Source organism: Heloderma suspectum, chromosome 1 (genome assembly GCF_057233095.1).
Source record: "Heloderma suspectum isolate Gila_16-S chromosome 1, 16-S_ref, whole genome shotgun sequence".
NCBI lineage: Eukaryota > Metazoa > Chordata > Lepidosauria > Squamata > Helodermatidae > Heloderma > Heloderma suspectum.
Window position 1 is genome coordinate 142,007,110 of NC_139458.1, and position 26,251 is coordinate 142,033,360.

A 26,251-nucleotide genomic window follows, 5' to 3' on the forward strand; every position below is an offset into this window, starting at 1 on the left:
GAAGAGATACTCCAACACCTACTCAGGGCTGCAGGCCACATGTCTTGTGTCTGCTGTTAGCCAACACAAAGGATGGGCTGCAACTGACCTTCGCCAAGTATAGGTGCAGCACGCTAGGCACAATACAGAAAAGGCCCTTCGGAGCCCCGGGGGGTGGGGGGAGTTGTTTTGATGAGGAAACGTCCAAGCTTCCACCCTTTGGCCTTGGCACTGCTTCAAGGCCCCTTGCATTCAGAAAAGGCCCTTCGGAGCCCCAGGGGGTGGGGGGGAGTTGTTTTGACAATGAAATGTCCAGGCTTCCGCCCTTTGGCCTTGGCACTGCTTCAAGGCCCCTTGCATTTCCCAGAGCAGGTCACCCTTCCCGGAACCCAGCCCCATATTAATGAGTCTCGTCAATCTGCCATATCCCGTCATCAAGCGTTGTCTCGCTCCCTCTAAGCCAGCCTAGTGCCAGGACCGGTGGGTGGCGTGAAGAACAGCGGCCAGGGCTGACGACGACCCCTGATCCGTGAGGTATATCAACCAGTCCCACCCTGGCTGGGTGGACGGGTGCTTGGCCCATCACGCCCCCTGCTGGAATGTTCTGTGGCTCCTCCGGCAGGGCAGGCGGCTAGGGCATGTGGCTGCTGGCGCCATGGTAGGAGCGCAGTAAGACCTTGTGCTTGGTGGCCACCTCGTTGCGCCGACGCTGGTGCTCCACCAAGAATTCTTTCAGGCGACTCGTGGTGAAGGTGAGGGTCTGGCGCCGCAGCTTCATCAGATAGGCATCCTGGAGCCAAGGGTTGGCGAAGCAGTCCTTGAGAGTGGGGCGGCTCCTGCAAGGCCAAGAAAGACGAAGAAAAGCACTTGTCACCCTCAAGGGAACAAGGAAGAAAGACGCGCGCTGCTGGAGAGTTCACAGCAGGAAACGCATAGGGAGCTGCCTTATACTGAGCCAGGTCCATCACCTGGCTCTGTAGTATCTACAGCATGGGTGGGCAACTTGTGACCCTCCAGATGTTTTGGCCTACAACTCCCATCATCCCTCACCCTCAGCTATGCTGGCTAGAGCTGCAGGCCAAAACATCTGGAGGGTCACAAGCTGCCCACCCGGGTCTGCACTGCCTCTCCAGGGTCTCAGGCAGGAGTCTTTCCCAGCCCTACCTGGAGATTCCAGGCATCGAACCTGGGACCTTCTGCATGCAAAGCAGGAGCTCTACCGTGGAGCTATGGGAATTCCCCAAGCAAGACCACATCCTGACATCACAGTAGAAATGAGGCAGAACTGAGAACAGAGCTCAGGGGTCTTGTCTTGTCTATAGCTGCTCTATTCTCACTCACAGTCCTGGTCTGAGGCTGAAATCCTAGGCACACGTACCTGGGAGTAAACCCCAATGACCACAGTGGGACTTCCTTACAGGTGAGCATGCATAGGGTTGTTACATTACTGGTCGACTTTAGTGACTGAGCAGAGTGCTACTTTCCTGACTCCCTCTTCTAAGACTGCGAGTCTGCAGGCAGGGAGGGCCCTGGGTTTTTTAATTGTTGTACCAGAACTCCTAGTATCTTTAGACACTTTAAACATAAAGAGCTTTTCTACATGAGGCTGTCCATCCACTGAATCGACTTTCAGTTTTATCGCAGAATAGAGATCCGAGCAATACACAAATAACTTTTCTTTTCTTGCTTTTCCACCACATGACCTCTAGATGGTGCTATGGTATAGCAGAATAGCATAAGCACACAAGTGGCAAAAGCATTTTCTTTCACTTTCACAAATAATAGCACATTTTCCCCACTCTAAAAAAACTCACCAAAAGTGCTCTTTAAAGACAGAAGCAAAACTGGAGGGTCACAATGTTGGCTAAAGTACCAGTAAACAACTGTGAGTAGGGAATGATGAGCGCGCAATAAATGCCTTGTGTAGAAAAGCTCCAAGTATGATGATGCTCAAGGATGCTGAATCAGTACTGGCCTCAGACTTGCGCTCTGCTACTGCTGACAGAATCTACTCCAAGTAATCCTGACTTCAGCAGCACAGTCAGCTCTTGGGACCTTTATCACCAGATTCCTGACTGTAAAGATTTTTCTTCCCTGTAGCATAAATGAGCCTAGGCGAAACACCTCCTTGCTTTCTTGTCAGAGAGACTATAACTGCAACACAACTCCCATGGCTCAAGTGCCATCAGAGAGAGTGAAGAGAAACCTGCATAATCTGAGATCTACCTTGAAGCCCCCCCAGATTCAAGGTCCAATTGGTCTGCAGCCCTTTGCAAATGGCAGCTCTGCCCTGCAACACATCTAGTGATGCTGTTCCCAAGGCTTGTCACCCTTCTTTCTGTACCCCTCACTCACCATGGATGGGCAGAGAGGACCTTGCGGATGAAGAGTGCAGCACTCTGGGAGACATTGGGGTACAGCTTGAAGGCATCGTAACGCCCTGCCAGGATCCTGGCCTCTGCTTCCAAGGCATCCGTTTCAAAGAATGGCGACCGGCCACTGAGCCTGCAAGGCAACATTGAGAGTCGAAGGGAAGGACAGACATGCATGATACCACTCATCTGTTAAGACAGCACTCCAAATGGCAAGTGAGCAAAAGAACCTCTATAGGAAGCATAGTCACTTCTCAGAGGTTTATAGAGAGTGTGACTGCCCTGTAGGAAGTCAGGAGAGCATCAGGAAGATATGGCTGCAGGCAGCAGTCTGGCCTGCTCTTGTCCCTTCAATGAACATGAACAGATGGGACAAAAAGATCTGATCATGCATCTTTACTTCCACCTGTGGTTCCCTGCTGACTAGTTTCTTTGCACTCAGCCATACTTACATGATGTATATGAGCACTCCCAGGCCCCAGATGTCAGCTGCTGAGCCAATGGGATCCCCCTTCACCATTTCTGGAGCTGCAAAGGAAGAATGTAACCATCTTTTTCCCTATAGATCAGGGGTGTTGAACCTCAGCCCCACAGGCCAAATTTGGCCCTCTGGGATTCTCTGGAAGGCCACACCCCCTTTCCTGGACACCACTCTTTCCCCCGATTGCTGAGCATTTGGTGGTTTCCTGACCTTTGCATGTTTTTTCCTCCATTCTAAAAGGTTGGAATGCCTCTCCTAAGGCTTAGCTGCTGACATAAAGAGCTTTGAGTTTAAGAGCTGGTATTTTTTGGCCCTGCCCCTTATGCCTTTGGCCCTGCCCACCACTGGAATGCGACCCCTGAAAGCTTCTCCAAAATTGAATGCAGCCCTCGGGCTGAAAGAGGTTTGATGCCCCTGCTGTAGTTGGTATTCATTGCCAAAGTCCGTATTGGGCGCAGAGGGGCTTCCCCTCATTATGCTGGAGGGACTTAAAATGGTTGGGCCTCATCAACTCCATAGTTAAGACGCTAGTGAATCTGCAGTGGTCTAGACTGGGAGGTCTACAAGGCCGTGGACAGCGAAGAGCTCTAAGATTGGAGCAGCAGATGCAGACAGGCAGGCTGAGTATGTGCGAGGCAAGGGACCCGAGATTGCTGTACTGCCTTAATACAACAGAAAGTAACTAAGAAAGATGTGGACAAGACATCTTCAAGGTTAAGCTCAGACCATGTCCATGGGGTAAGAGGGAAGCAGAAGGCTCAGGGCAGGGATGCTTGGATAAGGATAATAAGAGATAGAGGAAAAAGGCTATAACCAAATAGATGCATGATTACAGAAAGGGTGGTATGGATATGATCCCTTATAACTGGACTAGGGTATCTGTTTGCAGTGGTACCCAGTAACTATTTTGCCACTCTTTCATATGAATATCATCCCACTGATAGTGAACAATAGGAGATGTTCTGTGGGCCTTTCCAAGCCTTGTGGGTGCTGGTTTCATGAAGAAACTGCAAAAATCTAGGGTTTTCTTGGAAGAATCTGCCCCCATTTCCCAATGGGAACCCCGGGGAGGAATTGGGTCTGAAACCATTTACTTTACATGGTGTGTTTGGGGGAGGGCTTCCCCCACTTCTTTCCTCCCCCCTCCCACTGTTCTCTCAGTCTTCTTGTCAATTCATTAGTATGCAACTCCAATCCATTAGCCACATATATGGCCCAGTCTATGTACCTCAAAACTTCGTTCCATGGACCATGGCACATCTATTTCATAAGCAGTGTGCCATGCACACAGTCTCTAGTGCATCCCCCTGCCCAATCCTTTGGCATGCCAGCTCTATGCATATACTCACCCATGTACTCTAGCGTGCCAACACGACGCCCTAACTGCCGCAACACCAATGGATTGTAGGTCTGGGCACTGCCAAAGTCAATGATTTTTACAGAATTTGTAGCAGATACAATGACATTATCAGGCTTCAGGTCAAGGTGGATGATGCGCCGTCCATGCAGATATTCCAATCCGTGAAGGATCTGTGTTACATACCCCACCACATCATCCTCTGAGTAACGGAACCTGTAGACATAGACATGCAATTAAGGGGATGAAGGGGGCCCCCAAGGACCCCAGTACCTGTACTGATAACACTTAAGCCACAGTGAGGTATCATTAGCCCTAAATAAGCACACTGGAAACCATATGCTATACAGTGAAGACTATGATTGGTCATCAGATTTTCTATTTTTTGTAACAGCTTATAACCAGTTTTTAGGGGTTTCTGTTACATGCACTCATTGAACTGATCTTTTCCTAAAGCCTTTCTGTATGTTCAGCACCAAGCACCTATTAAAATGGTCCGCCCCCGGAGGCTAATGGATTCTGATGGATTCCAGAGGGCTCTGGGGGATTTTCCTGCTGGTATGGCTGGTGCTCCTGTCGAAGCCCAGGTCGCTTTGTGGAATGCAGAGATGACTCAGGCGGTTGACACGATCGCGCCCAAGTGGCCTCTCCCTCTGAGCTGAGCCCAGCCAGCTCCTTGGTATACACCCAAGCTAAGGGCAGTGAAGCAAGAGGGGAGACGGCTAGAACGCAGGTGGAGGGAAACTCGTGCTGAGTCTGGCTGAACACAGGTTAGAGCTCATTATCGAGCCTACTCTGTGGCGGTGAGGGTGGCAAAGAGACAGTTCTTTTCCACCAGCGTTGCATCTTCTCAGTGTCGTCCAGTGGAGCTTTTCTGAGTGGTTTGTGGCCTGTTACATTCTGGGCCAGGGAGAGAGACGGTGGAACCCTCGGCTGCATGCTGTGACGAGTTTGCACTGTACTTTGAAGAAAAAGTCGCTCAGATTCATCATGAATTGGACACCACAATTAATGCAGTTCCATTGGTAGAGGCGTTCAGAGCACTGTCTGGTCCAGTTTTATTGGATGAGTTTCAGTTATTGAGGCCTGAGGATGTGGACAAGGTGCTTGGCCAAGTCCGAGCGAACACTTGTGTGCTTGACCCTTGCCCTTCATGGCTTATTACATCAATCAAGGAGGGGATGTCTGGCTGGGTCCAGGAGATTGTAAATTCCTCCTAGAGAGAAGGAGTGGTGCTGGCCTCTTTAAAAGAGGCGGTAATCAGACCACTCCTGAAAAAGCCTAACCTGGACCCGGAGGACGTTAACAATTATAGGCCAGTGGCCAACATCCCCTTCCTGGGCAAGGTTTTCCCAGTATTGGGAAAAAGGCGGGATATAAATAAATATAATAATAATAAGGTGCTTAAGCGGCTGGTTGCAGGACAGCTCCAGGTAATCTTGAATGAAACGGATGATCTAGATCCATTTCAATCGGGCTTCAGGCCTGGTTTTGGAATGGAAACTGCCTCGGTCGCCCTGTGGGATGACCTCTGCCAGGAGAGGGACAGGGGGAGTGCAACCCTGTTGATTTTCCTGGACCTCTCAGCAGCTTTTGATACCATCAACCATGGTATCCTTCTGGATGGGTTGTCTGGGTTGGGAGTTGGAGGCACTGTACTGCAGTGGTTCTGCTCCTAGTTGGATGGCCGATTCCAGAAGGTGGTGCTGGGGGATTATTGCTCTTCGCCTTAGCAATTATGCCATGGGGTTCCACAGGGCTCTATTTATCCCCCATGCTGTTTAACATCTACTTGAAACTGCTGGGGGAGGTTATCCGGAGGTGTGGGCTGAGGTGCCATTAATATACAGATGACACCCAGCTCTACGTCTCTTTCTTAGCAAACCCAAGTGAGGCAGTGGCTGTTCTGAATCAGTGCCTGGGCACAGTAATGGACTGGATGAGGGCCAATAAACTGAAACTCAATCCAGACAAGACGGAGGTATTGTTAGTGGGTGGTTCGTCTGCCTGGCGGCTAAGTGATATTCAACCTGTGCTGGAGGGGGTCGCACTCCCCCTAAAGGATCAGGTTCATAGTTTGGGGGTGTTCTTGGACCCAGAACTGTCACTTGAGGCACAGGCGGACTCAGTGGCACAGAGCACTTATCAGCTTAGGCTGGTATACCAACTACACCCTTATCTGGACAGAGATAGCCTAGCTACAGTTATCCATGCTTTGATAACTTCTTGTCTGGATTACTGGAATGCGTTATACATGGGGCTGCCTTTGAAAATGGTCCAGAAACTTCAGCTAATCCAAAATAGGGCAGCAAGATTGTTAACAGGGACTGGGCAACGAGCTCATATTTGTCGTTGTTTATTCGTTCAGTCGCTTCCGACTCTTTGTGACTTCATGGACCAGCCCACGCCAGAGCTTCCTGTCGGCCATCGCCACCCCCAGCTCCCCCAAGGTCGAGTCCGTCACCTCCAGAATATCATCCATCCATCTTGCCCTTGGTCGGCCCCTCTTCCTTTTGCCTTCCACTTTCCCTAGCATCAGCATCTTCTCCAGGGTATCCTGTCTTCTCATTATGTGGCCAAAGTACTTCAGTTTTGCCTGTAATATCCTTCCCTCAAGTGAGCTGTCTGGCTTTATTTCCTGGAGTATGGACTGGTTTGATCTTCTTGCAGTCCAAGGCACTCTCAGAATTTTCCTCCAGCACCACAGTTCAAAAGCATCTATCTTCCTTCGCTCAGCCTTCCTTATGGTCCAGCTCTCGCAGCCATAGGTTACTACGGGGAATACCATTGCTTGAACTATGCAGACCTTTGTTGTCAGTGTGATGTCCCTGCTCTTAACTATTTTATCAAGATTTGTCATTGCTCTCCTCCCAAGAAGTAAACGTCTTCTGATTTCCTGGCTGCAGTCAGCGTCTGCAGTAATCTTTGCACCTAGAAAGACAAAGTCTGTCACTGCCTCCACGTTTTCTCCCTCTATTTGCCAGTTATCAATCAAGCTGGTTGCCATAATCTTGGTTTTTTTGAGGTTTAACTGCAACCCAGCTTTTGCACTTTCTTCTTTCACCTTCGTCATGAGGTTCCTCAGCTCCTCCTCGCTTTCAGCCATCAAAGTGGTATCATCTGCATATCGGAGATTGTTAATGTTTCTTCCAGCGATTTTAACTCCAGCCTTGGCTTCATCAAGCCCAGCACCTCGCATGATGTGTTCTGCGTACAGGTTGAATAGGTAGGGTGAGAGTATACAACCCTGCCGTACTCCTTTCCCAATCTTAGACCAGTCGGTTGTTCCGTGGTCTGTTCTTACCGTTGCTACTTGGTCGTTATACAGATTCCTCAGGAGGCAGACAAGATGACTTGGTATCCCCATACCACCAAGAACTTGCCACAATTTGTTATGATCCACACAGTCAAAGGCTTTAGAATAGTCAATAAAACAGAAATAGATGTTTTTCTGAAACTCCCTGGCTTTCTCCATTATCCAGCGGATATTGGCAATTTGATCTCTAGTTCCTCTGCCTTTTCTAAACCCAGCTTGTACATCTGGTGATTCTTGTTCCATGAATTGCTGGAGTCTACCTTGCAAGATCTTGAGCATTACCTTACTGGCATGTGAAATAAGTGCCACTGTTCAGTAGTTTGAACATTCTTTGGTGCTTCCCTTTTTTCGGTATGGGGATATAGGTTGATTTTTTCCAATCTGTTGGCCATTCTTGTGTTTTCCAAATTTGTTGGCATATGACATGCATCACCTTGACAGCATTATCTTGCAAGATTTTAAACAGTTCAGCTGGGATACCGTCATCTCCTGCTGCCTTGTTATTAGCAATGCTTCTTAAGGCCCATTCAACCTCACTCTTCAGGATGTCTGGCTCTAGCTCACTGACCACACCATCAAATCTATCCCCGATATTATTATCCTTCCTATACAGATCTTCCGTATATTCTTGCCATCTTTTCTTGATCTCTTCTGCTTCTGTTAGGTCCTTGCCATCTTTGTTTTTGATCATACCCATTTTTGCCCGGAATTTACCTCCGATAATACGGGGAATACCATTGCTTTAACTATGCGGACCTTTGTTATCGAGCTCATATTACGCCAGTACTTTTCCAGCTACACTGGCTGCCGGTACATTTCCGGGCCTGATTCAAAGTGCTGGTATTAACATTCAAAGCCCTTAACAGCTTGGGACCAGGTTATCTGATTGTCTCCTCCCATATGTGCCTGCCCAGACCTTAAGAATATCCTCAGCAGCCCTTCTTCATGAGCCCCTGCCAAAGGACGTGAGGCGGGTGGCTACTAGGAGGAGGGCCTTTTCTGCTGTGGCACCCCAGCTGTGGAATGAGCTCCTTAGTGAGGTTCGCCTGGCACCTACATTGTATTCCTTCCGGCACCAGATGAAGACCTTTTCATTTTCCCAGGCATTTTAGCATTTTATTTTCTAGTCTTTTAGCTTTGCTGTTTTAAATCTGTATTTTAAATCTCTGCATTGCTGCTAGGTTTTATTCTGGTTTTATTCTAGTTGCATTGCTATATTGTGATTTTAATGCTTTTATTTTTTATATTGTTTTACTGTGTGCTTTTGGTTTTAATTTTTGTGAACCGCCCAGACAGCTTCGGCTATTGGGCGGTATAGAAATTAAATAAAATAAATAAATAACAGAGCCAGACTAATATTATTATTTTTTTTGCTGACAGTGGCAAATTAAAATGTTACCACAATGCTACCTTATCTTTGTGAATGAATGAAAAAAACTGTGTCTTATTATACGACAAAACATTAAATGATCAAGAGTTGACCATGTTGTCTTATTTTTGTTTTTTAATTTCAGTAACATGACAATCACATTGTTGCCCTCCGCATTAGTTAACCATTCTCTCTATTTCCAATGTTTGGAGGTGAGTGCCAGTGCTCATGTAACCAAAAAGGCACCATCCACACACAAGCTGGAGGTATCAGAAGGCTCAAAGAAACCCCAAGATTTGCAGAAGTTCAAAAAATATATATTTAGACAAGAATGCCAGGGGCAGGGGGGAGTGCTAAGAACAACCCAAGGAGGAGTGAGCATGGTCAGTGGACACAGAATACTGGCCTGACTTTTTTTTTGTTGGGGATGGAACAGAAAAATGGGTGGGAGAGGGAGTGGAATAGAGAGAGCATCTTGAAAGAAGGCACAACTGCCTAGCTGGCTGGCTGGAACGCTGAACAGGAGCACTCCATCCTGCAACATTTTGTTGCACTGAATACTGCCACCAGATGCCTAATCAACTCAAATTTTCTTTGCACCAAGCCAATGGCCAGCCATCAGATGCCTACATATCACCTATAAGCATGCATTGACTAATGTCAAAAGTACAGGCAGTGCCTCTCTTTCTCTATATAGCTGAGGCAGGAACCCCTGAAATGTTGGTACCCTGTGGAATTTTCTGGTTTGCTCCTATGGTTGAGCCAGCCCTGATCTCATTATGTATGTATGTATGCACCAGTCTGTTGCTGTCTCAGGAGCAATTGTCTCTGGTGATCTAGGAAACTCAAAGAATGGCAAGATACATTTGGAAAGTGTGGATATTGGTAACCCAATAGGATATACCTTAATAAAATCAGGCCAAGAGAATGCAGAATAAGAATTCTGGGAGCTAAACTAAGGCCTAGTCTGAAGATGCTATAGAATGAGATGAGGAAAAGATAGTATAGTTCTAAGCGGTAAAAGGGAAAGTCATGCGGATCCTGCAGACTTGCGGACTAGTTTCTTACTTTCTGGAATTGTATGCAAATCTAGTCATACAAGAATGGATAATATGCTAATATATATGCCATTTTAAAAAAAACACAATGTTCTATACATCTCTGATCTCTCTTCAGCCTTCAGTGTGTAGCAATCTTTTTGTGTGTGCATTCTGCTCATTGATTATATCCTGAGCTATGAAAAATACACAAAATGTTACTTGCCAGTGAAGTTCTGTAAATTCTGGTAAAAAAACGTTTTGCATACTTTCCTGAAGGGGAGGGAAAAATCCAAATCTGTCAATGAGTGGACATCAGAGGGAAAGACGCCCGACAAACCGCAAAGCACAGATGGAACAGATTTAACAAAATCTGTACATCCCTAGGCACAACCCTTATGTGCTAGTTGCAGGATTGTTTTGACATGGGGAGCATTCTAAAATGAAAGTAGCCTCAAGTGGTACAGTCCACTCTACCATATCATGTTTCTATCACGTCATTCTACTGCATGTTTAGACCAGGTCTACAACTCCTCTCCTAAAGAGCACAGCCATGTATGAGCACAGTGAACTTGTAACAGCCCCAAACTGAATGCAATAGACTAGCTTGGAGCTGATCTTCTCATTAAGGGATTGTGCCCGTAATGAAACTCAAGATAGTGTCAGCTGCTTTATTTTCATTAGCCATCAACCTTGCTTTTGATAATTAGTTATGCTTCAATTCTAGCAGCTGAAGAATTCTATGTAGCTAAGGTATTGTGTGGTTATGTTGAATTCAAGAGGAAATAAACTTTTAAATATGTAACAGCATGTGTTATTTACAGGCTTCCCAGAAGTGCTCCTGCTGCTCCAACTCCCTCTCAGCCAGTATCACCAATGCCTTCCCTTGCCAACTGCCAAAAGGCCTGGCTTTTTATATGGAATCTGGATATTCAAACCAGCCCATCTAGGCAGCGATGCAGTGTTCTACTGTGTACTAAGCCTTGGGAGCCATCTAAATTACAGCATATATACTCCAGCATCAATACATGTTGGTTTAATAAAAGCGAGCACCTTACTTGTCCCATTTGTCTCTTTCTTTACTGTGTCATTCAACACCCCCCCCCCCAATAATTCGTGACAGGTATACCAGTTCAAGTTTCAATAGGGAGGTGCAAAGAGACTTGATGCACACATATGTGGAGTGAGGGGGGTAGTTAAAATTCACAAAGGTTTGCTCTTGTATGTATTCCAAATTGCACAACAAGCAATGTATTATAAGTGCATTTCTTGCAGTTACTTTTTTATACCTCACAATGAGCAGAAATAGAAGTATTCTTAAGCAATATTCATTCACATGTCACCTGAAAAAGAGGGCAAAGCACCTCCACCCTCCCTAAAATAGTAGAGCTGTTATTTCTTGTTTTGCATTCCATTTGGAGGTTTCTGTCTTGTGCCTAATGTTTTATCCACTCTTTTTCTTGAATTACATTGTTATGCCCCAAGCCTGCCCGATGTTCCGTCTGATGGAGATTTTTCTAATTTGAATCACTGCCTAAAGATTTTGCAGTTCCTCCCCACGCACTCTAGTTCTGTACCATCAGCAAAATCTAATATTTTGTTGAAATGATTAATCATAATATTGAACAGTGCTAGATCCATGACAGAGTCACAGGCTTTTTGGCTACCAGCATAAAATAAAAATAAGGGGCTTTGGAAAGCTATGTTCTATACAGAATGTCCTGAAATAAGAATCTCCTCTTAGAATGCAAGACAAAGTGCTAGCAGTGAAACAGAAACCCACCTAGTGCCTGCTGAGACACCACCACCACTGTCATCATTCTTGTTGTTATTATTATTGGCAGCAGCCAATGAATGATCATGATCCTGTACAGAGTAACATTAAAAAAAACCCCAAGGTCCCTGCCCCAAGGAGCTTATAATATACATTTCATCCATGGGGCAGTGGGGTGGGGGAGAGAGCAAAGAGAGGGGAGGAATGGGAGAAGCAATTCTGTGATTTCACAGAAGTGACTTGCTTAAGAATCATAACCTAGGAAGTGGCCCTCAGTCGATAGCTTCTCTTCAGTCAAACTAGGCCTTTGCTTGAACCATTTAGGTGTGCTTTTTTAAACTTGTCCTGCAATGTCTACTAGTGTAATGTAGTTTCTTTGTTCCAGTTCTCAGTTTGTGTCAGATTACAGACTGGATAATGAGAATGAATATGTTTAAATATTTGACTCAAGTGGAATTACTGGACTGAATAACTTTTATTTTCCTTCAACTCTGCTATTCTGTGACTCAGCGGTATAGTCTGCCCACTTCAATTACCCTGAACTGAATAGTCCCAGTTATCAACTCCATTGTAGATTTCCAGGTCAACTAAAGCTGGTTCAGGCTCACAAACTGATACTGGCAATACTCCTTCAAAGCTCTTCTGCCTTGACCTCATTTTTCTGTTTGTATGACTTTGCTTGTCTACCAAAACCCAGTTGCCTCATGCTTGTCCATCTTGGACACGGTCTTCTTTTCCAACACCTAGACGTCCAACCCAGCTGTGCTTCATCCCATCCTCCAGCAAACCTGTCAACAAAGTGATAGAGGATCTCCTTCCCGGTGCAATGTTCTGCTATCAGCACTAGGTAACGCGGTGTGATGTAAGCCTCGTGCAGTGCCATGATGTGCTCGTGGTGCAGGCCCTTCAGGATCTCATATTCTTGCAGGATGCTCTGCTTGCCTTCTGCCTCATATGGCACAATCTTGGCCATAAAGCGCTTGCCTGTGGCATTCTCTTTACATTCCCGGATCACTCCAAACCGGCCCCTGCAAATAAACACATGCAGTATGCTCAGTACATGTCTGAATACTTGCCGGGCCTGTCCAGCAAAAGCCTAATGGGCTACAACTGCCAGATTCCTGACCATTGCCCATGGTGACTGGGGCTGATAGGAGTCGTAGTCCAAAGCATCTGGAAGGCACCAAGTTGGGGAACACTGCAGTTGATCCTGGCTGGCTGACCAAAATGTATTACCACTTAAGGAAGAGGGTTACCATAACTTGGCTAGAAAGGAAAGGGTGAGCCTCTGAAGTAGAATCCAGACCTCTTAGGAAATGTTAGGAGGGGCAAAATTTGGGAATGCCATGGCCATCACAACATGGGAACCTCTGTTACAACCAAGATCCATGAAGGCCTGTTACTGCATAGCACCTAATACTAACCAGAGGAGCCGTAGCTTAGTGGTGGTATCTACGAGAAGGGTTTGGGTTCAGTCCCTGGCATCTCCAGCCAAAAAGCTATCCAGGAGCAAGAGTTGGGAAAGATTCTCTCCTGTGAACCTGGAGAAGCCCTGCTCATTGGAAGACATAATACAGGGCAAGATGGCCCCATGGTCTGACTCTATGGGCTCCTTCACACTGAGCCGTTATCCTGCAATTGAGATTGTGCCTTCACAGAAGTTTACAGGCTCTTTACATGACGCTGTGAACCTCCAGGGTGACTCCTGCACTAAATGCCCTTTGTTCCATTTTTAAATAGATCACAGATAATGAGCTATCAAATTACCCCGTTGTGTTCTGCTTGAGTTCCCTCAGTGAAAAGAGGAAAAGCGGCAAGAAGAGGAGCGAGATCAATGAAAGATAATGGAAGACTCAGATATGGGGAGAAGGTGGGGCAAATGAAGTGTGTGTAAAGGGAGTCAGTTGTGATCCTGCATTTAAAACAGAAGCAGAAAGCCCTGTTTTAAATGCAGGATTTCAGGCTGGTGCAGATAAGGCAGCATCATACCTGTGTGCGACAGAGATCCCTTACCTTGCTTTCTCATCCAAGAAGGTGTAGGGCTTTTGAGGGACCCCTTGGCGCAAGGAGGAGTCATCCTTTGCAGACGACATGAGCCTGCCCTGGGCGCCACTACAAGTGTCCCTGCCAGGGGTAGTGCTCCTACTCAGGAAGCGTGTGTGGGAAGGTGCCTCTTCTGTGATGGGGGTGACTGGGGGGCTGGGCACACCTTCCGTGGTGGAGGGTGCCCTCGGTGGGATGGAGACGAAAGAGGTGACCACGTATGGGACAGCTTTAGGGGAGACAGTTGCCGGCGAGTCTGCGGTGGGAGAGGCAGGAGAGACAGGCGAGAACTTGGAGACGGGAGAGGCAGAGGAGGATACTGGGGCAGGCGACATCTTGGCAGTGATGGAGACACTGTGGATGCCGAGAGGAGGTGCAGTCCAAGAAGGCTTGGATGCTGGCTCCAGAGCGGTTGACGTTGTAACGGTTGGACCCTCGGAGGAGGGGGTGTCCTTGGAGGATGGAAGCAGGGCTGTGATCAGGAGCTTGACTTTCTCTGCAGCCACAGCCTGCTCTTCATTGGCCTGAGTCACTGGTGGGACAGCAGGTGCCTGTTCTAGCACTGGCAACGGCCCCTTGTGTTTCCTGGGTGGGGTGGATGGCAGGGGACCCGTGCTTTTCAGCGCAGGCCAGGGAGACTGATCAGAAGAGGTCTGGGTGGATCGGCTGGAAGCCACTTTTTCTGGGGCAGTTATGCTCTTCTTGGCAGTGAGAGCTGAGTGGGCAGCCTTGAGTTCTGGATGGGAAGAAAGAGAGCAAGTTAGCGGCCACCATGGGGAAGGATTCCGGCCTTACTTCCCTGGGAAAATCCACGCAGGGTCCTGCAGTGGGAAAACCAACTATGGCAGAGCCAGCTGAAGGAAGACCTAGCCTCCCACTCAAGGGCAGCTGCATCTTGTGGCCCTGGGGTGGGCTGACAGCCAGATTTGGCACATCTGGCCTGTGAAGGACATGGCAAGCACAACCCCATAAGTAGCGTGCTGTGTATGGGATGAAGCAGCAGCAGCAGGTACAGCCTGGTGAGCTGCAACCCTTCAGCTCCTAGTGGTGGGCCCTCCCTCCCCCAACTGAGGGGCTTCTGAGGAACCATCTTGCCCTGAGGGGAGAGGAGGAGAAGCTGATTAAGCTTGAACTCATGAACAGAAAGCAGCAGGAGTAGAGAAACAGCAGAACAGAAGAAAGAAAAGAGGAGCAGACTGGCCCAGAAGCGGAATAAATGCACTGCAGACCTGATAATTAAGAGTACAATCAGATCCAGGAGAGGTATATTCCCATACATCTGGGCAACTGACCCATCATCATATTTTTTTTCCCTCCTCCCCCCAACCCCTTTTCCTTGTGTGTCAGGTCTTTTAGATTGTAAGTGGGAGAGCTGGGACTGTCTTCTTATTGATACTTTTACACTGCTCTGTGGGGCTTTTTCTGTCTGAAGAGCAAGGTGGTAATGCTTCAAGGAAATAAGTAACTCACACAAGACCCTCTCCCTTATTCTCACCTGCGCCCTCAATGAACACCTTCCCTGAGGGGTTGCTGTAGGGGCCTTGTCCAGCCTTGTTGGCACAGGCAACACGGAACTTGATGGTGCTCCCAACTGGAAGGTCTGTGGCATTGAAGTAGCAGTCAGCAATGCCCGAGCTGACCATTTTCCAGTCATGTTCTCCTGGGGGAGGGACACAGGGACATCAGCAATGGGGTCGGGGGGGCTCCTCTGGAGGCAGAGTGACCTGGTGCTGTGTGGGGCATGCGTATTTTATTTATTGAACTATTTCTATCCTGGCTTTTGACCGCTCATAAGACTCCTGAGGGGACTCACAACAAATGAAACCACATACAATCTGTAAAACAATAAAGACTAAACCAAAAGAAAAAGAAAAGAGGGATGGGGTGTTTAAAAACCAGAAGCCAGACAGTAAAATCACAGGAGGCGGGGAAAAATTAAACCAAACCAAAGGTGCAATGGAACAAAAAATATCTGGTGGGATACTGAACTACCAATAAAGAGGGAGCCAGTTGAGTCTCCTGGGGTAGGGAGATCCACAACATGTGGGAAAAGGTGGGTCCTTCAAATAACCTGATATCCTGGTTCCAAACTATTTTGGGTTTTATAGGTAATAACCAGCTCTCCGAACTGTGCTCAGAAATGAACTGGTAACGAATGAACAATATCGGAATTAAATGTTCCAAAAAGCAGGCCCCAGGCACAAGCCCAGCTGCCATATTTTGCGCCAGCTGAAGTTTCTGAATACTTTTCAGAGTCTGTCTGCTGTAGAGTGCACAGAAGATCTAATATGGATCAGACTTGACAAAGGCATGTGCACCAGTGAGCAGAGATTGTCTCCTTGGGGCTCACTGGAAGGGGCAGTGAAGAGGATTTGCTTTGCAGGAAAAAAATGGGTAAAGTCTTGGGAACACCCATTACTCCGGACAGATGAGGACTTCTGAATGTTACCCTCAGATCAGGGCTGAATCCAGTAAGTGAACTGTAGCGAACACAAGGGGGCTAGGAAGCTATCCTTTTCTGTCTTGATATACCATCAGCTCTTTGGAAATGGGCTGACAACCAAAGGGAGTAGAAGTGGGCTGGTGACTGCACTTTATGCTCATGAGAAGAAAACTGAATTGTGCACGTAAGATTATGGGCGTGGACACGGTGCCCCAGATGGTCCACAAAGAGCTAAGGAGTACAGGTGAGTCTCTGCAGAGGAAATGGCAGAAAACAGCTGACATTTTTTGCCCCCACATCCAACCAGTGCATACCATCCATCTTGCGCTCCAAAATGTATGTGCAGGGTGCCTGACTCTCCGCTGGCCGCCACAGCACCAGAACTGTGTTTCTGTACTTCTGGGGGATTTCTGGGGTGCCCGGTCTTCCAGGAAGCCCTGTTCCAAGCAGGTTTGAAAAAGAGAAATGAATAAAGGTACACGACACAGCACACAAAATATGTGCAGAGACAGGCTCGTGCTTGGGGGAGCGGGGGGAGATAGAAGAGACCCTCCTCCTTACGTGCCACAGCAAGGGTGCAGGAGCTAGTGGCAGTCCCCAAGGCATTGGTAGCATTGCATTCGTACAAGCCCGCATCCTTCCTGGAGACTTTGGAGATGGTGAGGAGCTGGCGGCCATCCTTGCATGCCACAATGTTGAGAACTCCCTCTGATACCACGGTATGTTTATCTGTGGAGGATGGGAATACTGATCCATACAACCACACTAGGCACATCAGTACTGCACACTGCACTTCATATTCCCCCCGCCCCCCCAGCTTGTGCGCTACTGCATCTTCTCCATACAGTTGGTAACAATATACTCAAACATGTAACTTTGATCAAAGGTTGGAGCATCTCCCTCCCCAGTTGGAACCAAGGGGGTCCCAATCCCAGTGTAGTTTGAGTGACAGTTCTGGGCTCCGATGGCACCATAGAAATATGGTGGTAGAACATCTCCATCTATCTGCATGATGGTCCTGCCACCCAAATGAGTTTTCAGTTCATGGCTGGAATGTCAGGGCTGAGTATCACTCCAGACTTTTCTTAGCTCTAAGGGTTGAACCTGCCTTGAGTGTCATCAAGTGATGGCAGTTTGGCAGCATGCCACTGGGGGATTGCTAGGTGGTTGGGAACAAAAGTTAAGCCCTAGACATTGTGGGGCAACTCAGTAGCCATCAGGCTCCCCCTTGATCATAGGAGCCGAGAAGTTGTACTGATTCTTGCGGCGCAAATGCAGCACACACAGTCTCCTTGCAATGCATACGTGACCTACCTTTCATCCACAGTATACGAGGGGCAGGGCTGGCTGCAGGGAGGCAGCAAAGTTGCACTGCCTCTCCCTCCAGCAATACCTGGTCCTTCAGTTTTATGTGGAAAACTGGAGGGAAGTCTGGGTTGGGGAAAAAAGGATAAAAGGTATAAATCAAGAGAATGCTGTGAGGTACCACCTGGTTGGTACCAAAGTACTTGGCAGGAATTTTATCCTTATCACCAGGGTGGGAATGATCCCCTATAGCAGGGGCACAGAAACTCAGGACTCGGGGCCAAGTCCGGCCCTCCGGTGTTCCCTCAGAAGGCCCTGCCCCCTTTCACCCAAACACTGATCATTTGGTGGTTGCCTGGCTTTTGTGCAGTTTTTCCCCCATTTAAAAGGGTTGAAACGTCTCACCTAAGACTTAGTGACTGGCTTTAAGCAAAAATATGCTGGCATATTTTTTGTATTTTGGCCCCGCCCACCACTGGAATGTGGCCCCTGAGAGCTTCTCAGGCTGAAAGAGGTTCTGACTCCCTGCCTTATAGAGTTGGGTGACGGAAGAGGTGGAGAGGACCCCTCAAGCTCAATCCTTCACCATCATGTTTCCCTCGAATGGCCCACTCCAATTGTCTGAGCAGTTGGAACTTTCTAGGAGAGAGCAGGTCTGATTTCCCTAGGCCACCCCACTAGGTTGAACCTCTCAGAGCAGTGTCCCTCCCTCCCCTCAACTCCATAGGCATACCTGACTCGCTGAGCACATAGGGTTGACTCACAATGACGACGCCCTCCCCTCTCAGGCTGGCAGGAATGTTGGGCTGCGAGGCAACCTTGTCTTTCTTGGCTCGGGACAAGCTCCAGCGTTCCCAGCGAGAACTGCGCTGGTGGACATCACCGGAAACTGTGGAGACAACAGACATGGGTAGGCTCATTCTTGCCCAAGCCCAGAGAATTCTGGGAAATGGGTGGGGGCCTGTTTGACACAATGCTGGCTTCTCGTTGATGCGTGTGCTCAAAGCAGGATTGTTCACTCTCACCACATGGATTCCCTCACCACAGCCATAGCAACCCATTTCATTATTCCCTGTTGTTCTCTCTTCCTCAATCCTTAGTATCACGAGTATTTCTCTGGGTCCTGTACTCCACGGAAGTGGTAGGTGTTGACCTGGTGAGGCTGTAATTTTTAAACCCAACTCCCTTCCACACATTCGGACATGTACAGCACATATAAAGAGAAGGATGCCTTTAAACATGTGCAGAGGGCTATGGTCTTGCAACTGAGAAACATCAAATATTCGCCACACAGCCAATAATAGGGGGAATGATTTCCATGTGGGAAGGTGTAATCATATCTTCCAGACACTTCTCTTTTAGAAATTGAACCATGCTATACAGCATAGGTTTTTGAAGTCACACATTTTTAGCGGGAAACACACACACACCTGCTCCCAGAAACAAATAAAGAAGGTGATAGTCCTTAATGTTATTTTTCCCTCCTCACTTTGGTTTGCAGGGGAGGCTCAGTACAGTGCAGCTGCCCCTGGGTCACAAGCCTGCTTGCCAGCTCTGGGGCCCCTGCTCTGCACAGCACTCTGGATGATGAAGTGCCTCACTGTAGCTTGGAGCATCTCCACACCAGCCTAAAATCCTGCATTTAAAACAGGGCTTTCTGCTTCTGTTCTAAATGCAGGATCACGACGACTCCCTTTACACGCGCTTCCTCCCCCTCCCCCTTTCCCCCTCCTTCTCCCCCGTGTCTGAGTCTTCCATATGTTTCATTATACAGCCGCCAGATGGCACTGTGGTCTAGCTCCGCTTATTGCGACCTTTCCTCTTTTCATGGAGGGAACTCAAGTGGAACTCAAGGGCGGTAATTTGATAGCTCATTATCTCCGATCATTTAAAAAATGGAACAAAGGTCATTTTAGTGCAGGAGACGCCCTGGAGATTCACAATGTCATCTAAAGGGCCCACAAACTTCCATGAGTAACCAACCTCAATAGCAGGATAAAATCTCCGTGTGAAGAAGCTCTTTGTCTCAACTGTATCTGATAGCAGCTATTTTGCAAAAGGTGCAGAGCCACACAAACATTCCCCCGTTCTTTCACAACTCTGTAGAGCAGCTTCCCACAACTTGGCTCCCTCCAGATGTTTTCGACTGCAACTCCCAGCATTCCTGACCAGTGGCCATGCTGGCTGGGGCTAGTGCAAGTTGAAGTCCTAAACATCTGGAGAGCATTGTTGGGGAGGCTGGTATAGAGGGATTGGACTAAGACCTAAAACCTTAGGGTGCAGAAAGCCTATGTAATGTGTCTGTTGCTAGGCTGTATCATTTCAATCTGCAGGTGTGTTCGTGTTGCAGGGGGGGGGGAATGTTTGAATCCTCCCCCAGATAAAATACCTGGATATACAAATTAGCATATTCAAGAGGTCCTAGGTTGGCCTTTTCCTTGAGTGCTGGCTTTCTATGTGTAGGGAATCTTTTAGGAAACATTCAAACATTGCAGTCTAAAATGGTACAGCCCAGTAACAAATGCATCATCTGGGGCTCCTGCTTGTCTGCTTTAGCTCTAAGACTAGAATGCTGAGGTGACGCCCCCCGCTGCTCCATCTCCCCTAAATATCTGTACAGCAGTCTGCCAACAGGGCAGCGCCGCCCCCTTCCCAGTGTTTGTTGTGGAACTTACCATTGCCTGTGGATGAGTCAGACTGGAAGGACTCTGTGGAGGGGACGTCAGCGGTCTGGGCTGCCAGCTGGTTCTGCGGGATGCCCACCTGGCGCAGGTTTTCACCCTCAGAGGTTGCGCGGCGCAGCTGAGAGAGGAAAGGAGGCCGCCGGCTGCGGTCCCCAGCCACGACTGTGCGGTCTTCGTCAGCACGCTGCTGCGAGTAGCTGCGCCAATGCGTGGAGAGGCGCCCCATGGTGGTGCCAATCTTCCTGCGTACAGCCATGACGGGCGACTCGCTGGAGCCAGGCTCCGACTGCTGGCTGTCTGAGTCCTTTTTCTCCTTGGAAGCCAGGTCCCTGGAAAGACACCGGCCCTGGACGGCTCCCCCTGCGCCGTCCTCCTTGACCTTCCTCCTCTCGGTGGGGGGGGTGCGGCGGAGTCGCATCGACATCCTGCGAATGAAACTCCCTTCCTTCTCCACCTCACGCAGGTCCTGCACGGAATGAGAGCGCTCGCCTAGGTGCCGAGAGACCACAGGCTTGGACAGCTCTAGCGGAGCACCTGCTGGGCTTGGCCGATAAATGCCCTCCTCCCGCACCAGGGGCCCAGCCAGCCGCCGGTCCTCTGACCTGGAGAGCAGCTTGCGGCCCTTGCTGAGGGAGCCTTCCCTGCCCCTCTTGAACTTGGCTTCAAACACCTCTTCAGAGTCAAGGTCCAGGATGTGCTCAGTGCTGGAGGAGCGAACCGAGGTGGAGGGCTCTTTGCCAGGTGTCTGTGCTGCCGTCTTGGCAAAGACAGCCATGTGGGATTGCATCCCTGCTGGTGAAATTTGAGGTACACCTTCTGGGGTAACCACAGAAGGTTCCACTGCCTCCTTGTGAGGGCCTTGGGCTGACTCGCCCGCTAAGGACAGCATGACTTCAGCATAGGCAGAACGCTTGGCTGCTGAGTCGCTAGGGGTGGGTGGAATCGGCGTGGGTGATGCTGACTCCCTTGGGGAGCCCATGGCTTTTACAGCTGCTGGAGTGTCAGGTTTGGCAAATCTGGCCAGCGGCTTTTCCTCAGATCCCCTGGTGGCTGGTCTCCTCACGCTAGGCCGGGCGATGGTCTTTGTTCCTGCCTCCAGCTCAGGAGTGGGTGGCTTGGAGGGAGGCTCATGTGGTGTGTGAGGCCTGGACTCATTCAGAGCTGAGAGGGAGGGGGTCTCTCTTAGTCTCTGAGCCTCGGCCTGTGCCAAGGGGATTTCTAGTGGAGCTCCAGAACGGCGGTGCAGCGTGACAGGCTCCCCATCTCCCTGGCTGAAGGAGCTGCTCTTTTGGAGAAGGCGCCCCTCAGGGGGCAGGTGTTGGGGAGCTGTCTCACTGGAGGCAGCGCGCACCATTTTATGCCCAGGGGAGAGCTGCTTCTCCAACCTGGGAGGCCTCAACACCTTCTTCTCCAGGCCAAGTGTCTCCAGCAGGGGCCCCCGCAAGCCACTCAATTTACCATCCACGGGGCTGCCACGCAGCAGGCGCTGGCGCATGAGCTCCAGACGCTGGGTGTATTCTTCCTCAGGCAGCCCACCCTTCCTGCGGTACAAGGTGCCGGGGCTAGGGCTGCGACGGGGCAACTCCATGGAGGCTGCCTTAGTCAGGCTTTTCCGGGACTGGGGCTCGGTTTCATCAGTAGGGAGGTTGAGCAAGAGGGCGCTATCTGCAGAACTGCCGCGCCGCAGCTCCCCCTTGCGTAAAGCCTTTTCAGATGCTTCTGGGGAGTCCAGGCTGGACCCTTTCTTCAGGGCTTTCTTTTTCTCTGGCCTTTTCTGGACCCCGGGGGCCTCCTCGTCAGAAGAGCCAGGCTTTTCAGCCTCTGTGGAGCGCTTCCGTGGCAACATACCCTTCTGCCTCCTGACAGAGGGCTCCGCATCTTCCTTTCTCTTGGGATCCCCTGCAGCCCCTTGTCCCTCATCCTGCCACTCCATGGATGCACCCTCCTCATCCACTGGAGCCCCATCTGGGCCCAGAGGCTCATCATCCGTTGGGATCTCAGTGAGGGACATGCGGGAACCAGAAAATTCAGGCTGATGTGGCATGGGTATGTAGGGCAACTCTTCTGGGTCATCAGAATCGGAAGATGAGGAGAGCACTGATGTCTCCTTGAGGAGGCGTGGCACAGCAATAGACAAGTGGCTGGATGTGTCCTCCAGAAGCTCAGGGATAGGCCGTGGTACCATGTTGCACTTGTACCTAATCTGGGAGCGCTGGGAGAGAAAGCCGGGGGGGGGGGGAGAGAATGGGCTGGAGCTCAAGCAAAGACCCAGAGAACTGCCATCCCAGCCACACCTTGCATCACAGGGCTTGGCTTCCCAGCTTGTATTTACCTCCCCAGTGAGTCAGAGGGCCAAAATTCCCATCCAGCAGTTGTCTATGAGCTATACCCATAATATTGTGTGTGCTTGCACACACACCCCATTATGGGAAGGAGAGAGGGCCAGGAGCAGGACCAGTGGTTAATTTCTTAAAATATACTGTTGTAAGCGTGGAGGTTTGAATAGGAGAGGGTTAATGGGCCCAGAATGTCTGTAGGTATTCTTTGATAGTCTGTGACAAGGATGCCAAGCACTTCCCCCCACCTCCACATGTGGAAACAGCAGCCCCCTCTATCCTGCTGGTTTAAACATCCCTGTCAACCAAGCCTCCATTTCCACTGATCAATGGACACTGCCACCTACCCCATGCCTTCCCCCTTGGCAGCAAATGGTGGCAAATTCCACGCTCCTTGACTCCTGTACTACTAATTTAAATGGAATGGGAGATAGACGGGTGCTACTGCATGTAGGTCAGCCTCTTTGCCGTAAGGGCATTGCTTCCTAGCCTTAAAGATGATTCAATCATGTGTGCAGAATGTGTGTTTTCATCCAATCATGCAAGCACATGTGCTGCTGAGCTGGGGAACTGTCCAGAGCTTATAACTTATTATTGCAGAAATATACTAATCTCAGCTTCCCATCCACTCCCTCCCCATTATTAGTGGTTGAGGAAATTCACACACTCAGACCAACCAACCAACCACCACTATGCCAGCAGCCGCCAAGAGGAGTCTAGTCTCTGTCACCAAGTTTACCTGCCACTTCCTGCGAGATATGAAGAGCTTGAGATGATCTGTGCTGATACTCTTGCCCTTGGCCAGTGTCTGAAAGGAAGGATGGATGGAGGCAGGGTCAGGCAGCTGGAAATTAGCACTGTACCAAATTTTTCGACCTACTTATTTTTGACCATTCGTGGGGGGGGGGGTGGAGGGGCAAAAAGAAATGGCACCCAAAAATTGTGGGAAGGGGTGAGAATTTCTCTGAAATTTCTCAGGGTGCAGGCCTTGAGGTGCTTACCTTACTGTCAGGAGGTGGCAGAGGGCTGTGCGTGCCCTTTCTTTTGCTATTCCCCCAGCCAGCCACTCTTCTGTCCTCACAGCCTCTCTGGCTGCTTGAGTTTCTCAGAAAACCCCCTGGAGGATTAAGCCAGGACTTCCTCCCATGAGGCCTTCCAATGCTACTACCTGCTGAGTGCCTGAAAGCTGAGAGAGCATTTGCTGTTGTTGTGGTTGCGGTTGTCCTCCTCCTCCTCTTCCTCCTCCTCCTCCTTGTTAAAAAGACTTTTAATAACAACAACGAAACCAAAAATGCCTCTCTCAGCTTTTAGGCACTCAGCAGGCAGCAGCAGCACTGGAAAGCCCCACAGGAGGAAGCCCTGGCTAAGTCCCCCAGGGGGCTTTCCGAGAAGCTCAAGCAGCCAGAGAGGCTGCGAGGACAGAACAGGGGTGGGCAGATGGGTAAAAGAAAGAGCATGCTGGACCTCCTTCTAGTAAGGTAAGCACTCAAGCCCTGTATCCTGAGGAATTCTCAAAATCCCAGCAGAAGTGGCGGAAAAACAATGGCCTCTTCCGCAGGGAAATGAAGAGGTTGCGAAAGGGCAGGTGGGATTTCGGCACAACACTGCTGGAAAGAGTTGGTTTTTGTTCCCTGCATATGTGGCATAAGACTCTCCCATTTCAAGCTACCTATGCTTTCCACTACCTAGAGCACTGCCTAGAGCTCAAGGGCCAAATTCCATTTTGGAGAAGCTTGCGGGGGTTTCATTCCAGCAGTGGGCAGGGCCAAAGGCAAAAGGGGTGTCGCCAAAGGCAAAAGGGGTGTCGCCAAAGGCAAAAGGGGTGGGGTCACAATACAAAATCAACAGCGTATTGTAGCTTAAAGCTCTTACTGCCAGTAACTAAGCCTTAGGAGAGTCAGTCCAGCCTTTTAGAATGGGGAAAACCTGCAAAACCAGAAAACGATCAGCAGCCAGGTGAAAGGGGGTGTTGCATCTGAGGAACCTTGTAGAGCTGGACTGGGACCCCAGGAGGGATGGATTTGGTCCAAGACCTGCAGTTCCCCACTCTTGGCCTAGAGAGAGCCTTCACCACCACCAAAACCAGTATGGCCCCCACGGTTCTTTCTAAGGAGGCATCAGCAACTGAACTCACCTTGAACCAGGGATGCTCCAGAGTCTGCTCTGCATTGGGCCTCCTGTTCAAAAAAAGACAAGAATGAGTCAGTGTGCAGAAGCAGCATTCTCTAGCTTTGGGGAAAGCTGTCATTAGAGCCCCCCAGTCCTGCTCCTCAGCAAACCTAAAAAGGAGCTTATCCCCTTCCCTCCTTCTACTCTCCCCTGCCCACCTCTTCTTTCTTCCACCGAAAGCAGTACGGCTTGGTCTGATTCCTTCTAACACACCTCCTTCCTCTGGCCCTTTTGGCTACAACTCCCATCAGTCCCAACCAGCATGGGTTGCCTCTCCCTGCAGTTATTCAAATGACTCTCAGAGCAGTTTCCAGACTTTTTAGGACCGCTGCCAGCCCCACAGCTTGGGAAAATTGGGATCATGCTTGCTTAATCACTTTGCTTTAATTTTAAAGGGTCAGGGTCAAAATATATGAGATAGATAGATAGATAGATAGATAGATAGATCACTGATATATGATTTCCTGCCTGCTACTGTAGAAGGCAAGGATGTCAGGGTGAGTTTATCAGGTTATCAGGGTTTGGTCATTTTTTAACCCACCTGGAGGTGGGTTTTCTTTCTTCCCCTCTGGGCACATGGGTTTCGTCTTCTGTGTAAGCGCAGGGGGAATAAACCTTGGTTTCTGCCTCTCCCTACCACAGTATTGGGAAGGGAGTGGGTAGTCCTCTGCTGGGGGGAGGCTTCTATCCCGACCCCGTACAATACCCCATTACTCACAGGCGATCATTCACCAGCACTTTGATAACAAAGCCTTTAGCCTCCCTCGTCAGTCCCATAAACATGCTCTCCTCAAATGCCACGTTGTAGTTGCGGATGTTCATGAGTGTTGTCTTGTCATTCTCACCCACGAAGGGTGAGATCCCTGTGAGACTGGGAGAGGGAACAGTCAGAAAATCTTCACCAGGCACCCAGTGGGCATGCTTGGGACAAACGCCCTTCGGCTCTCGTGCCTGCCCAGCATGTGTAGATGTAAATAATGGAGCGGGGAAATTTGGGATAGCTTTTCAAGGCTCCCGAAGGCACAATTTGCACCCTGGGGACAGCGGAGCCTGGCTCTGTGGAGAACTGAATGGGGCACTGTGTCAGTGCATAGTGGGGTGGAATCATCATCTTGGAATGAGGAAGAGGCCTGGCCTTGCTCGCTGTGCCACCTGTTCACTGTGTGTGATGCAGGGGTGTGTGTGTTGGGGGGGGATGGAAAGGGCATGGGCAATCCTAGCCCCACTCCCCAAATCTGAGGCTTACCATAGATATGTGATGACTCCCACTGGCCTGTAAAGGGAGAAGAGAAAGAATTTCAATGCCTTGACAGGGCATCTGTAGGAGCCAAGTTGTATGGCCCAAGTGGCATCTCTGCTTGGTGACCCTAAGGAAGATGATAGATTAGATAAGATGCTCCTGACCAGCAAATGGTGTGGGTCCATGAGTGCAGAGCCCAGAGCGCCAGACAGTTCGAGTGCCTGCACTAAAGGCTGGCATCAGGGGTAGGCATTGTTGGGCTCACACCCCTACAGGGGGCCCCCTGCCACCCTCTGGAGCCCCCTGTTCCTGCCTTTCATCACCTTCTTCCGTGCTGCTGTTGTGA

The 26,251-nt window shown here is 49.4% G+C and overlaps 1 protein-coding gene across 2 annotated transcripts in view; it reads right to left on the minus strand.

Moving 5' to 3' along the window:
* Nucleotides 1–610: 610 nt before the first annotated feature.
* Nucleotides 611–26,251, minus strand: part of SPEG (striated muscle enriched protein kinase) — a 139,941-nt gene continuing 114,300 nt past the window's right edge. For both annotated transcript variants that reach the window (XM_084804890.1, XM_084804882.1), the window contains exons 26-41: nt 25,912–25,938; nt 25,384–25,536; nt 24,631–24,673; nt 23,236–23,304; nt 20,152–22,372; nt 18,210–18,365; nt 17,486–17,602; nt 16,733–16,900; nt 16,486–16,608; nt 15,224–15,388; nt 13,699–14,464; nt 12,474–12,713; nt 4,182–4,405; nt 2,804–2,879; nt 2,335–2,484; nt 611–815 (exon numbers count right to left, since the gene is read on the minus strand). In XM_084804890.1, coding sequence (XP_084661016.1) covers nt 611–815; nt 2,335–2,484; nt 2,804–2,879; nt 4,182–4,405; nt 12,474–12,713; nt 13,699–14,464; nt 15,224–15,388; nt 16,486–16,608; nt 16,733–16,900; nt 17,486–17,602; nt 18,210–18,365; nt 20,152–22,372; nt 23,236–23,304; nt 24,631–24,673; nt 25,384–25,536; nt 25,912–25,938 — 4,903 coding nt within the window. The remainder of the gene's footprint in view (nt 816–2,334; nt 2,485–2,803; nt 2,880–4,181; nt 4,406–12,473; nt 12,714–13,698; nt 14,465–15,223; nt 15,389–16,485; nt 16,609–16,732; nt 16,901–17,485; nt 17,603–18,209; nt 18,366–20,151; nt 22,373–23,235; nt 23,305–24,630; nt 24,674–25,383; nt 25,537–25,911; nt 25,939–26,251) is intronic.